Here is a 13,074-nt window from a genome sequence, read left to right as displayed (position 1 = left end):
TACCGCTGAAAAGCAATCTCAACAGGCTCAGCTAAGGTTAAATGGCTCTAAGTAATATAACATCAAAATATCGCTGTATAAATTCTATCACAACATGTTCTTATCATTATAAAAAGTATTTTCTGAACCTTCCTTGTTCAAGCTTCCCTTCGAGGTATCCTGGAGATGCAAAATGCGGTAGGTTTCCCGAAGTATAAAATGAGCCACATCGAACTTTTCATAAACCATGACCAGGCGACAATTTAAAGAAATATAGTGTAAAGCAAATTCCGCAGAAGCAAGACATGTCGAGATTGCAAAATATGCATCAAAGCAAGACGAGAAGTGAACTGTAAATTTTCGACTTTATTTAAAGTCATCTTCAGACAGATTGATATTTAAAACCATACATACACATATATATTTACAACGCATGAAATACTTCCGTTTACTTATTTCAAGCCTTGTAAATATATATCTGTATGTATGGTTTTAAATATCATTCTGTCTGGGGATGACTTTGAAATAAAGTCGAAAATTTACAGTTTACTTCTCGTCTTGTTTTGATGCATATTTTGCAATCTCAAGATGTCTTGCTTCTTCGGAATTTGCTTTGATCTATTCATTTTGTTTGTGTTGTAACTGTAAACTGTTGTTTTGGTTTTTATGAATGCACACAAGTGAACAGGTCTTTGCGAAGACATATTATTATATTCAACTTAAAGTATGCAGTAAAGTTATTTATTTGGTCTTTTATAATCAAAATATATCTAAAAACATTTGCAATGGAAAATGCTGACTCAGCTTAATTGCGCGAATGCTAATTTATGCATTAAATAAATTAAAATAATCCCTTCAGAATTGTTCACTGCATAAAATACCTTTTCTTCTGCAGCTTCACAGAGAGAGTTGCGGGTCAGACCACTTCATCAGTCACCCTTGTATTTTTACCATGGAAATTTAAGGATCAATTTGGAACAGAAGAGAAATAAAAGTGGAAGAGAAACATTCAAACCCGAACGTTTGATACATGACCCTATAAGCCTAGAGGAAAATCTATCTGTGTTAGATCAGTTGGATGAAAGCAGCGATTCAGATCTATTTTTCGAAAGTTCTTGCAAAGAAAGAAAGGATGATTTTCTCATAAGCGAAAAGAAAGTTAAAAGAACTGAAAAAAGGAATAATGTCATAGATGAAGCTGCGAACATTGCTGAAATCGATGTACTTCTCTTTTGTGGAAATGTAAGATGCAATGATTAATTTTGCAATTCATATTGCTGTCAACTAGGTAGAAATATTAGCCACATTTTTTCATTCATATGTTAGTGAGTTTTCTAGTTTTCAACAAATATTCGGACTGCTATCTGAAACATACAGACAAGTATTTATTGCTAAGGCCAAATTTTCAGGTTGATGGTGCAATGCAGGTGTTCAACAGATGTCGCAGGAAAGGACATAAGTTTGATATATCAATCTTCAATATGATATTGCATGGTTTTGCCGCGCAGAAAAAGGTCCTTGATTTCCAAGTGTTTTACCACAACATGAACGCTGATAATATGAAGGCAAACATGCAGACCTACGCTGCATTATTTGAGATGTACGGACAAATGAAAGACACAAAGATGTTAAATGAAATTTGTGAAAAAATGGCTCGACAAGTAGGTTTTAGCTTCTTTAAAAGATTTGATTATCTTTTATATTCACTTCGCAGTTGAATGGAAACAAGTTTTTATCGTTGAGCAACCGTTTAAACTTTTCTTGATATCCGTTTGAACATTTTAACGTTAAAAGGATCGTTTTTTTTCCTATCTTACCAGGGTTATGACATTAGACAGTTGTTCGCAAAGACTATCCTTACCAAAGATCAAGCAAGACGCGTACTGGAAGCCTTGCGCCTTATCCATCCGAACTACGAGGCAACAATAAATGAAATTAAAGACAGTGCAAATATTTCCCCTTTGGTGAAATCTTTTTATAAGAGAGATAAGTCGAGCGGGTCTATGCTTTTACATCGTCCTTCAACTGACAGCTCGTTCGGACGAGAGTTATCGAAGTTACTTGAAAGACAGCTAAATCAGGAAAAAGTCGGCTTTCGAATTATGAAGTCTGTTGAAAAGAAGAAGAAAGCTACCGAAGGACACGACCGCGCGGAAAAAGCGAGCTTTATAGAGTTACAAAACGGATGGAAAAAGAAACTGTCCGAAGCTATAGAGAAAGAAATTGAACTCGTGAAAGCTAATAATAAAGGTTTGTCTCCCTATATTTGAGGAATATTGAGCATCTTAGATTTTGTCTTCAGACTAACATTGCACTGGGCGCACTAACTATACAGTGCACTGGGCGCACTGCACTAACAATACAGTGCACTGGGCGCACTAACATTCAGTCTGAAACAAAAAACATATATACTTTGCATGTTCCCATATGTAACCCGGGTTATTTTTTGAATTATAGTTGTCTATATTTGGGAATACGCTGTCAATTTGTCTGAATTTTCCATATACGTACGGTGTGTTATGTGTTAGGTAATAAACGAAGCAAGAGTGGTCCTTTTACTCGTATCATGACGCCATGTGACGAGTATGCTGATATTGCAGTCGAAACGATGACTGGGCCGGTGTGCAGTCAGTCCTATGGAACACCGCTGAACTATCTTTGCTGGCTCGTGGGGACGCAAGTGTTCTACCGTTACGCAATCAAGCACAAGGAGAAATCGGGAGTCGTCGATAAGGTGTTTGTTTGCATAAATCTCGCAAACTGAAAAACAAGTCTTCTTTCTCCATAAAAATTCTCGGCAAATCATGTTTATTTTCAATATTTTTAATCGTCGTTATAGATCAGAGGTATGTATGGAAATTTTGCTGAATCCGCTTGCAATGGCCAAGCGGAAACAACGATGAATGCGCGTGAGATGTGGTTACAACTGGAAGCATCTAAACCCTACGAAGGTTCAATCTATTGTGACGTTCCAGTTTGGCCTTCATCGATCAGAGTATTGGTAAAATCTTAGTACATTACCCATCGCTCTTGCTGTTTTATGTTTTGAAAGATTCAATCTGAATTGAATGAGATTTTACGGTGGCCGGTACGGGTCACCAGAAAATAATTTAGAAAACATAACAAACAATAAGAAAACATCACTCAAAATCATACTACACATTTCAAAATACTCACTACAAATTTCAAAATACTCACTACACATTTCAAAATACTCGCTACACATTTCAAAATACTCACTACACATTTCAAAATACTCACTACACATTTCAAAATACTTACTACACATTACAAAATACTCACTACACATTTCAAAATACTACATTTCTTTTTCATTACACATCAAAATACTCACTACACATTCGTCCCAGTCTTAACGGTCGTCATTAGTTTACATCTACGAAATTGACGTGATGGCAGAAAACTAATATAAATATACATACTAACAGTTCAGTTCGCTATGCTACATTGTCTAAAACTTACAAACATATCACAATAGCATCACACATTTCAAAATACACATTTCAAAATACTCACTACACATTCGTCCCAGTCTTACCCTGGTCTGGCCTGCCCACGGTCGTCATTAGTTTACATCTACGAAATTGACGTGATGGCAGAAAACTAATATAAATATACGCTTCCGATATTACTAACAGTTCAGTTCGCGTAAGGATATTTTGATGCTATTGTGGAGATATGTTGTCTATGTGGAACTCGGCACATAGACAAACATATCGCCACAATAGCATCAAAATATGCGATACGCGTACATGAACTATTAGTAATATTTCTTCCAGGGATTTCTTGGTCTTGTTTAGACAACACAACATGAGTGGTCAATCTACAGATTACATGTAATTGTATTTGTATTGGTGATATTGGACAATCATTAGTTTAACTAATGCACTTATTGACGTGACTGGTATTGAAGTTATAAATATATTGCGTTTACTCGAAATTACCGAACTTTTCATTTCCTTTGGCGTTTCTTGTGCAACAAATTATAGCACTATGTGTAAATTTCCACTTTGGTTTTTTTTTGTAACGCATCACACAAGTACGTACGCGACATAGCGAATGCAAATTCATATACTCAAATTTTTGCTATCAAAGTACGGACATGTGTCGAAAGCCACTGCAAATACATTTGTTGGCGATATGTAGATCGTCTACTAATGTTGTTGCCCGACCAAGTCCAGCAAAACCCTGGAAGAATTTCTGATTAGAGTTCAGCCAATATTTTCATGCTATTATCCCAATGTACCATTTTGTTTGCCTTGTGAAATACGGAATTATATATTTAATATGCTTACTTTATGATGTCATGTCAGTTTCGTAGATGGAAACTAATGATTACCGTGGGCAGGCCAGACCAGGGTAAGACTGGGACGAATGTGTAGCGAGTATTTTGAAATGTGTAGCGAGAATTTTGAAATGTGTAGCGAGAATTTTGAAATGTGTAGTGAGTATTTTGAAATGTGTAGCGAGTATTTTGAAATGTGTAATGAGTATTTTGAAATGTGTAGCGAGTATTTTGAAATGTGTAGCGAATATTTTGAAATGTGTAGTGAGTATTTTGAAATGTGTAGCGAGTATTTTGAAATGTGTAGCGAGTATTTTGAAATGTGTAGTATGATTTTGAGTGATGTTTTCTTATTGTTTGTTATGTTTTCTAAATTATTTTTCTGGTGACCCGTACCGGCCACCGTAAGATTTACATGTAGCTACAAACGCACAGAATAAAGAGATTATCACGTGTACAGTGCATGCAAATTAATTTTAGTGCACGGGGGTGTTGTCATTGGCTGAACCCAAAAAAAAACAATCAGTTGATTACGTATGTTTTAAACCGACCTTCATGTTTCCAGGTTGGCTGCACTCTCATAGACATGTTGATAAAAGAATCAAAAATCGATGCGAATATGTTCAAAAATAAGAAAGAGAAACGTGTACCCGCGTTCTTTCATACGTACGAATACGAACATACAACAGTTTCTGGCTACATCAAGGCTCATCCATCTGTAATCAAACTTTACCAAGACCACGTGAGTAATAGTGGTGATATCTCTATTCCGTCAAGTAAACTACCAATGTTCGTTCCTCCGCGACCATGGACTTCAATCACCGATGGCGGACATCTTCTCTTTTCCGGTATTTTTGACGACTTTCTGCAATGTTTGCCCTGAGACTGAATGTAATGTTTAACATATATTTTATTTTGACAACGTTATTGCGACACAAATACGATTTTCGAAAATACCAATTCGCGTGATTGTATCTAAAGGCTGGTTTCCATTCAGTGCAAATTGTCGCGCGATCGACTTTTTCCGATCACTTTCTTTTCAATTGTAAGCTCTCGACTGGAACAGTTGAACACTGCTGCATACAGTTCAAAAGAAAGTGATCGCAAAAAGTCGATCGTGCTAAAATTGCCCTGAATGGAAATCAGCCTTAAGTGGTAAGTGTATTCAAACAGGTTACTTATCTTATCATGTGGCCAATATGAAAGCTTGTAGAATGAGACAGCGCGTCTGAAGCGATTTCCCAGTGTTCTTCGAAGGAAATCTTACCACATTAACACTGACTTATTAGATCAAACTGGCAAATTGTAAAAACATCTTACTATATCTTGTTTAAAAGTTTTATGTGGAGCAAGGAAACTCTGTTCTTTCCGCCGATATAGTTCAGTTAGCCAGAGGTCAGGACAAGTCGACAGAAAACCTTTCCGCGTTGGCAGAGGCGGACAGAACTTCAAAATTGAATGCGATCTACGACTCACTAAACTGCTTGGGAATGTGTGGATGGAGGGTGAATGGAAAGATACTTGACATCATGATAGATATATTTAACGATAAAGGAAGCGAACAGTTGGAAATTCCCGGTCCTGATTTACCCAAATTACCGGAGTTTACACAGGAGTAAGTTGAACTCAAATCATCTCGAGCGAATTAAGTAAAATACTCTTTGAATTTACCGTTTTGATATCAAAAATAAACAAGTCGTATTGTTATTCGCAGGCTAAAAGAAAATGCCGAATTGTATACGGCATTCTTGAAGCAGAAATCGAACGCGAAGAAAGAGCTACACGAATCACATTCGCTAAGAATGGCCATGTTGTATCACCTTTCAGTTGCAAACCACTTTAGAGATTGCACTTTCTGGATGCCTTGCAACCTTGATTTTCGAGGCAGGGCCTATCCTATACCACCTTACGGCAGCCACGTTGGTAAGACGGAAACAAGATGTATTTTTAAGATGTATCTTAATACCTTTTACTCTACATTGCCACACTTATGTACATCATTATTCCTTATTTATCCTAACGTTCCTTGACTTTACAGGTGACGACACTACCAGAGGGATGTTGCATTTTGCTACAGGAAAGCCATTGGGTCGCAATGGATTGGATTGGCTCAAGATTCATTTGGTCAATTTGCATGGTCAGCTAAAAAAGGCGACTTTGCGTGAACGAATCGAGTTTGCGGACCAACATTTAGATGATATTCACGATTCTGCCGATAGACCGTTGACGGTATAGGAAAATGTTTATCACTACATAATGCAATAACATCTTCGGTGATTTCTTGAATGATCTGTTTTCTTACTTACAGAAGTCTGCCCAACTTTTCTTACTCATAAAATATGCAAACTATCTTTTAAATCTTTGCCAAAGGTTCTTTTCCTAGCCAATTTTACTTCATCTCAAATAAAATGCTAAAACCGTTTAGACAGCTTTTCCACTGGCTACAATTTCAGGGCAGACGGTGGTGGCAGACAGCAGATGAAAAATGGCAGGTGTTAGCGACCTGCATGGAAATCTCAAACGCGATCCGTTCGGGTGATCCAGAGAACTTCGTCTCGCATTTGCCCGTCCATCAAGACGGTTCCTGTAACGGTCTGCAGCATTATGCAGCGCTGGGACGTGACGAATATGGCGGAAAACAAGTTAATGTTCTCCCATCAGATAGGCCAGAAGATGTGTACACTGAGGTAGGTGTATGAACACACGTGTACGCCGAGGTAGGTGTATAAACACATGTGTACACCGAGGTAAATGTACATACACATGTGCAGATCAAGGTAGGTGTGTAAACACATGTGTACAACGAGGTACATGTGCCAACACATGTAGATATAGGTAGGTGTAGAAACACATGTGTACAACGAGGTACATGTGCCAACACATGTGTAGATATAGGTAGGTGTAGAAACACATGTGTACAACGAGGTACATGTGCCAACATATGTAGATATAGGTAGGTGTGTAAACACATGTGCAGATTAAACACATGTGGAAACAACGAGTACATAAACAACACATGTAGATATAGGTGAAACACATGTAGGTGCACACACATGTGAACATATATGTACATGAACAACATGTAATACATGTAGATAGGTAGGTGTAGAAACACATGAAAATAGCATCAATTGATGGGAAAGATAATTCATGCATCAAGTCTATGTACTGAAATGTTAAAATGAAATACTCAGCAGAGCAAGAAAACGAAGCAACAAATCTCCACGTGAGAAAGCGCATGTTTAACAAGACAAAAACTTCATCATTTTCACAACGTCCAATTCCATCAAAAATCTTTCGATAGGTTGCCAAATTAGTGGAGAAGATGTGCGAACAAGATGCTTCTAATGGCGTCGAGATTGCCCAAGAATTGGCGGGCAAAGTAAGCCGTAAGGTGGTCAAGCAGACTGTGATGACGTTGGTCTACGGCGTTACATTTATAGGTGGTCGTCGACAGATCAGTGGACAACTGGATGATTTGGGCCTGCCACAGTATGTTGTGTGGAAGGGTTCATCTTATTTAACGAGAAATGTGTTTGAAAGCATAAGAGAAATGTTCCGTGCGGCTAAAGACATCCAGGTAAAGTTCCTGAACGGATGCAGAAAATTTCTACCTCAGTTTGTTTACTCGGTCCAACGGCATATCAACGATGTTTACTTAAGAGTGCGTACATGTTTGCTAACACCTCCACATTTCTTCCATTTCCCAACTGCCAATTTTACCTTATTTTGCAAGTTCCACAACTTAAAAACTGTGTATAAAAAATCACCCTATCATAAAGAAAACGCTCGCATGTGCCATAATAAAATGCACATTTTATCTCATTTTCTGTCAAGGATTGGTTTACAAACGCCGCAGCTCAGATATCGTTGAGCGGACATTGCGTGGACTGGGTCACACCGTTGAACCTTCCCGTGATGCAATCGTATCAGAGAATGACAAAACGAGAAGTGAGTACACCGCTGCAGCTTATCAAGATTCGGGTTCCCGCGCGAGAAATGTTACCTAACCTCGTGAAACAGAAGGGAGGCTTCCCGCCAAACTTTATACATTCGTTGGACTCCTGTCATATGATGCTTACAGCGTTGTACTGCCAGAAACATGGGTTGACATTTACGTCGGTGCACGATAGCTTCTGGACGCATGCGCGCGACGTTGATACTATGAATAGAGTAAGGAGGCTTTTTCGAATGTAAAGTACAAGATGGAAAAATTCGTGTTCTTAAAATCTTGCTTTTGTTGTCTCCTTTTCAGATATGCAGAGAGCAGTTCGTCTCTTTACATAGTCAGCCCATACTCGAGGATCTTCGAGATCATTTTGTTAAAAGTTTGAAAAGGAAAGGTACATAATTACTAACCGTTGATGAAATCACTCCTGATGATAACTAACAGTTTCTAATATTAACTCAAGACTGACTTATGTAACTATTCGAGATCACTTCTATTGAAGACATTCGACTGGAGCTTATAAGAACTCAACTTTTAACACCAAGTCACTCTTAATGAAGACGCTTGACTAGAATATATAAGTACTCAGGTTTCAACATCACATCAGTCTTGATGAAGACATTAGACTGGAGTAAATAAGAACTCAGGTTTCAACATCAGATCACTCCTGATGAAGACACTAGACTGGAGTATGTAAGAACTCAGGTTTAAACATTAGATCACTCCTGATGAAGACACTAGTCTGGAATATATAAGGACCCAAATTCAGATCAATTCAGCGGGATTTCAGCCGTATATGCTTTCCGACAGCCTGTCAGCCGAAAGTAATCCACCGTAATCACCTGAAGAAATACTCCTCTATTTACAGGATGCGTCGACCATTACGTAATTCAACTCGTGAAAATGTTCAATTTGATCCACTGCCAGACAGAGGCTCCCTTAATTTGCATGACGTCCTCCACTCAACATACTTTTTTAGTTAATACAACGTCGTGCAAATGTCAGTTAACTGATTGCAAGAAAACAAAATGATGCACGGATCGATCGATTGATGGTAAACACCTTCAGAATTGTAAATATAATTTATACCAGGGGTCTCCAAACTACGGCCCGCGGGCCAGATGCGGCCCGTTAGTCCTCTGAATCTGGCCCGCAGAGACACTTGAGAAAAAAATAATAATATCATTAAACAAAATAAACTTTGTGCATAAAAGAAAAAGAATAGATGATGAATGTCGGCGATTTCAAGAAGAGTGAAGTGTAAAATACTTCTTCATCGCTCTTTGACCAGCGGTATACGGTTCGTCGGCCCTCAACATGCTAGATGAAAGTTCATGTGGCCCTCTGGCTGTAAAGTTTGTAAATATGATTTATACCATTACCTCGGTTAGTGGCGAAGAATAAATGCCCAACGTTGAAAGGATTCCATTTGATATTTCGGGATTTTGCAACCGAAGATTCACTCTTTGTTGAAACTTCTCATTCGTAAGTATACGTACCCTGGCTGAAGAAGATTGTTGCTGTGTGCAATCTTGCATCGCGTGGAGAACTTTATCATTTTACTCGATTTTATTTCAAAGCACAACTCGTTTGTAAAATCGCATCTATGTTTATAGTATGAGCTTGAGTGAACAAAGATTAAACTATATCTTATGAGAACAAACATTAAACTAGAACATCCTTACTGGAAAGAAAAAAGCTTACTTTGTCAGGAAAAAGTAAATTAGGACTTTAGGAGAAGGCCATGCTCGAAAAAAAACCCCGAAAGGTCCTCTTTGCAACTAGTGAATAAATAAGTGTAATACACAAATGTCTTCATCGCAAACGTTTTTCCTTATCTACTGATGCCATTCTGTTAGCATGCGTGTAAAAAGACTCAATTGTCATTATTCACGGCACCTGTGGTTGACTGATTTGTTGCAGCATTCGGTTCAGTCGTATTGTTAGAGCATGGTGCTTCCTCGCAGATCGCAGTCTCCGAAGCAGCCCCTAATCCCTGCTCCTCGCAGTTCTTTCCGCCATTTTGAGGTGAGGGATTATCGCATTTGCGTGTACGCGTTTTCTCTCCGCTATTACATGTCACACTACAGGCAGACCAATCGCTCCACTCGCCGTAACCACCGTTCACTAAAATTACACGACATTAAGAAACGTGCTAGATGCTTAATCACATTATATGTTTTGTGTGATGAGAGTGCTTTAATCACGACTAGACTTCAAATAACAACACATCTACGCTTTTCTAATTTTGCTGGTGTCAAGAACATCGAACTGAATATAGCTAACTTTTACAAGCCTATTTGCGAGGCGCCAGCGACCATGTACGAATGCTAACAATTGTGCCACGACACAAAGAGGCATAAATAGACCTGGACATTTCATACCTGGACAAGGACCTTGGTTACATGATTCACTCATTTTTTCTTCACCAATGCACACTTTTCCGCCATATTGTGGTGATGGATTGTTACATAGGCGCTCACGTGTTTTGGTTCCATCCCCACATGTTACGCTGCAAGGACCATAGTCTCCCCACTCGCTAAACCCGCCGTTTACTAAAAGAAAGGTTCGTTGCCATTATTTCAATTACTTATATAAGTAACAGGAGCGACCTGATTTATATTGGAATAGAGCCAGTGGGAATCCAGCTCTATAGCCAGTGGGAATCCAGCTCTATAGCCAGTGGGAATCCAGCTAAGTTTGGATGTTGTGAATATTCTATTTATACTTCATAGAGAAACTTTAAAACCAGGACAAGCAGACAATTTTAAGTAAAACAAAATAAAACAAATTCCAAAAACAGACATCTTGATTTCTTGATATTCAAGATGATAACAGAGGAATGATGTCTTTGAAATGAGGAATGATGATTGATGTCTTTGGAATAAAGACGAAACATTACACCATCTTTTGTTTTAAAACTCTTGTATCATCTTGAATATCAAGAAAACAAGATGTCTGTTTTCGGAATTTGTTTTATTTTGTTTTGAGAAACTTTAATGCAGTGCATTTCTAAGTGACAAAGTGTTTTCAATAACTAGTATTGACCATACACATAAATGTAGCAGCAACTATGATCTTATTGATATGTCTCTTACTTGGACAAGGTTGTGTTTGACATTTTGAGTCTCGACAGGAAGACCAAGAATGGAGCAATTTCGACCAAAGTACTTTGGAGCTGGATTTGTGCAGGTCCGATAGCGAGTTATGATACCACCCCCACAGCTTACAGAGCAATCTGTGAATTCACTCCATTCACTATAACCACCATGAACTATAACCATGAAATAGGACATGCAATATATGAATGAATGGTGTTACCATGCAACTTTAAATCAGCAGTGTTACCATGTAGCTATAAACAAATGATATTACCATACAGCTACAAACAGTATTACCATGAAGCTATAAACAAATGGTACTATCATGCAGCTTTAAACAAACGGTATTACCATTAAGCTATAAACAAACAGTATTACCATGCAGTTATAAATGAATGGTATTACTGAGCAACTGTAAATGAATGGTGTTAGCATGTAATTGCTATGAATGGTGTTACCATTAAGCTATAAACAAACAGTATTACCATGCAGTTATAAACGAATGGTATTACTGAGGAATTGTAAATGAATGGTGTTACCATTAAGCTATACTCAGACATTAAGTTTGCAATAGCAGCTGGGTGCAAAAATATCAATGATTAGGCAAACAAAAATTACAAAGAATTTAAAACTTTTTGAGGAAAAAAAACACAAAGGAAATAGCCAATAGCTGACACATATTTTCCTAATATTTATGCAATTTGCAATGTATTCTTGCAAATAATGTCTGTGATGTTTAATCCTCATATAGTAACAGCGACAATGGATACCAAAGGGCTTTGAGTAAAATGCAAACAAAATAACTGACACCTATAAGGCCTTTCTTTCCAGCAACATAAAGAACATACACTGCACATAGTGCTACGAGTAACCATATTGAGAGAGCAGCTTTTCCTTGCTTTTTAGCAGTCTTCATCTTAAGATAAATAACATCAGATTAGCAACGATACATTTAAATGAATACATTAAACTAGAATGACGCTAAATGAAATGTGTCGGGACCCGCTCTCACTATTAAATGCAAAGGCAGCCAGCTGTTATTATTGGACGGCAGTGAAATTTTCCAACTCCAGAGCATTCAAACAAAAATCAAAATCACGCCATTCGATCATTTTTTCGTTTTTAATAATCCTAGTTACGTTGCTATTTATTTTATTGAATTTGTCATTCACATTATTCCGCGTTGACGGTCCTATATAGAATATTAGAACTACGTGCCGGGCGTTGCAAATGGTGTTTTTGAAGAGAATAGGAACGCATTGCAAGTACAGCAAAGATTTAAATTAGTGCTCGCATTATTTTCTTATTTTGCAACGAGTTCTGCAGGAAACCTTTTTTTTTCAGAAAATTAACTTCTCGACGATAAATTAAATACAAAATAGAATACATACTTGGTAAAATGGTGGAAAGTTGAACGAACTCGAGGAAGAGCTTAAACACTGTAATGAGAAAGTTCAAAACGACCCGTATGTTCAAAGTATGCTGCTTATTGGGGCAAAATATTGGCCACGTCGAATGTCGACTGGTCATTGAAAAATTTTAAATTTAATTGTTTAATCTTTTATCAACAAACGAACAATGTAATTAGAATTTTACCGGACTATGAAATACTAAGATATGCACCTAAATGCTTTCTTTTTGACTGCACAAGCATACTAACATCTCACAAATGATTTCTTCAGCAATAAAACGAAAAATCGTTGAAATATTTTTGTATTTCTAATAATTCTTGCCATGTA

The 13,074-nt window shown here is 37.6% G+C and overlaps 2 protein-coding genes across 2 annotated transcripts; one reads left to right on the top strand and one right to left on the bottom strand.

Moving 5' to 3' along the window:
• Position 1: 1 nt before the first annotated feature.
• LOC124438020 (DNA-directed RNA polymerase, mitochondrial-like) lies at positions 2-9,932 on the top strand. The gene is made up of 16 exons (XM_046988007.1): positions 2-177; positions 875-1,221; positions 1,389-1,640; positions 1,800-2,229; positions 2,508-2,713; positions 2,819-2,980; positions 4,851-5,133; positions 5,666-5,900; positions 6,000-6,208; positions 6,324-6,514; positions 6,739-6,972; positions 7,590-7,865; positions 8,123-8,458; positions 8,541-8,628; positions 9,103-9,315; positions 9,603-9,932. Exons 1-15 carry the CDS (start codon positions 42-44, stop codon positions 9,264-9,266), a joined length of 3,549 nt encoding a protein of 1,182 aa, XP_046843963.1. The 5' UTR covers positions 2-41; the 3' UTR covers positions 9,267-9,315; positions 9,603-9,932.
• On the bottom strand, positions 9,789-13,056 carry LOC124438029 (thrombospondin-1-like). Its single transcript, XM_046988017.1, is given in 6 exon segments — positions 9,789-10,361; positions 10,619-10,789; positions 11,333-11,359; positions 11,362-11,508; positions 12,146-12,251; positions 12,727-13,056. Coding segments are annotated over 5 exon segments (702 nt in total). The 5' UTR covers positions 12,727-13,056; the 3' UTR covers positions 9,789-10,110.
• Between the last annotated feature and the right edge of the window lie 18 nt (positions 13,057-13,074).

Source organism: Xenia sp. Carnegie-2017, unplaced genomic scaffold (genome assembly GCF_021976095.1).
Source record: "Xenia sp. Carnegie-2017 unplaced genomic scaffold, XeniaSp_v1 HiC_scaffold_19, whole genome shotgun sequence".
Lineage (NCBI taxonomy): Eukaryota > Metazoa > Cnidaria > Anthozoa > Malacalcyonacea > Xeniidae > Xenia > Xenia sp. Carnegie-2017.
Note: the sequence above shows the minus strand (reverse complement) of the source record. Positions and strands in the feature narration are given on the sequence as shown.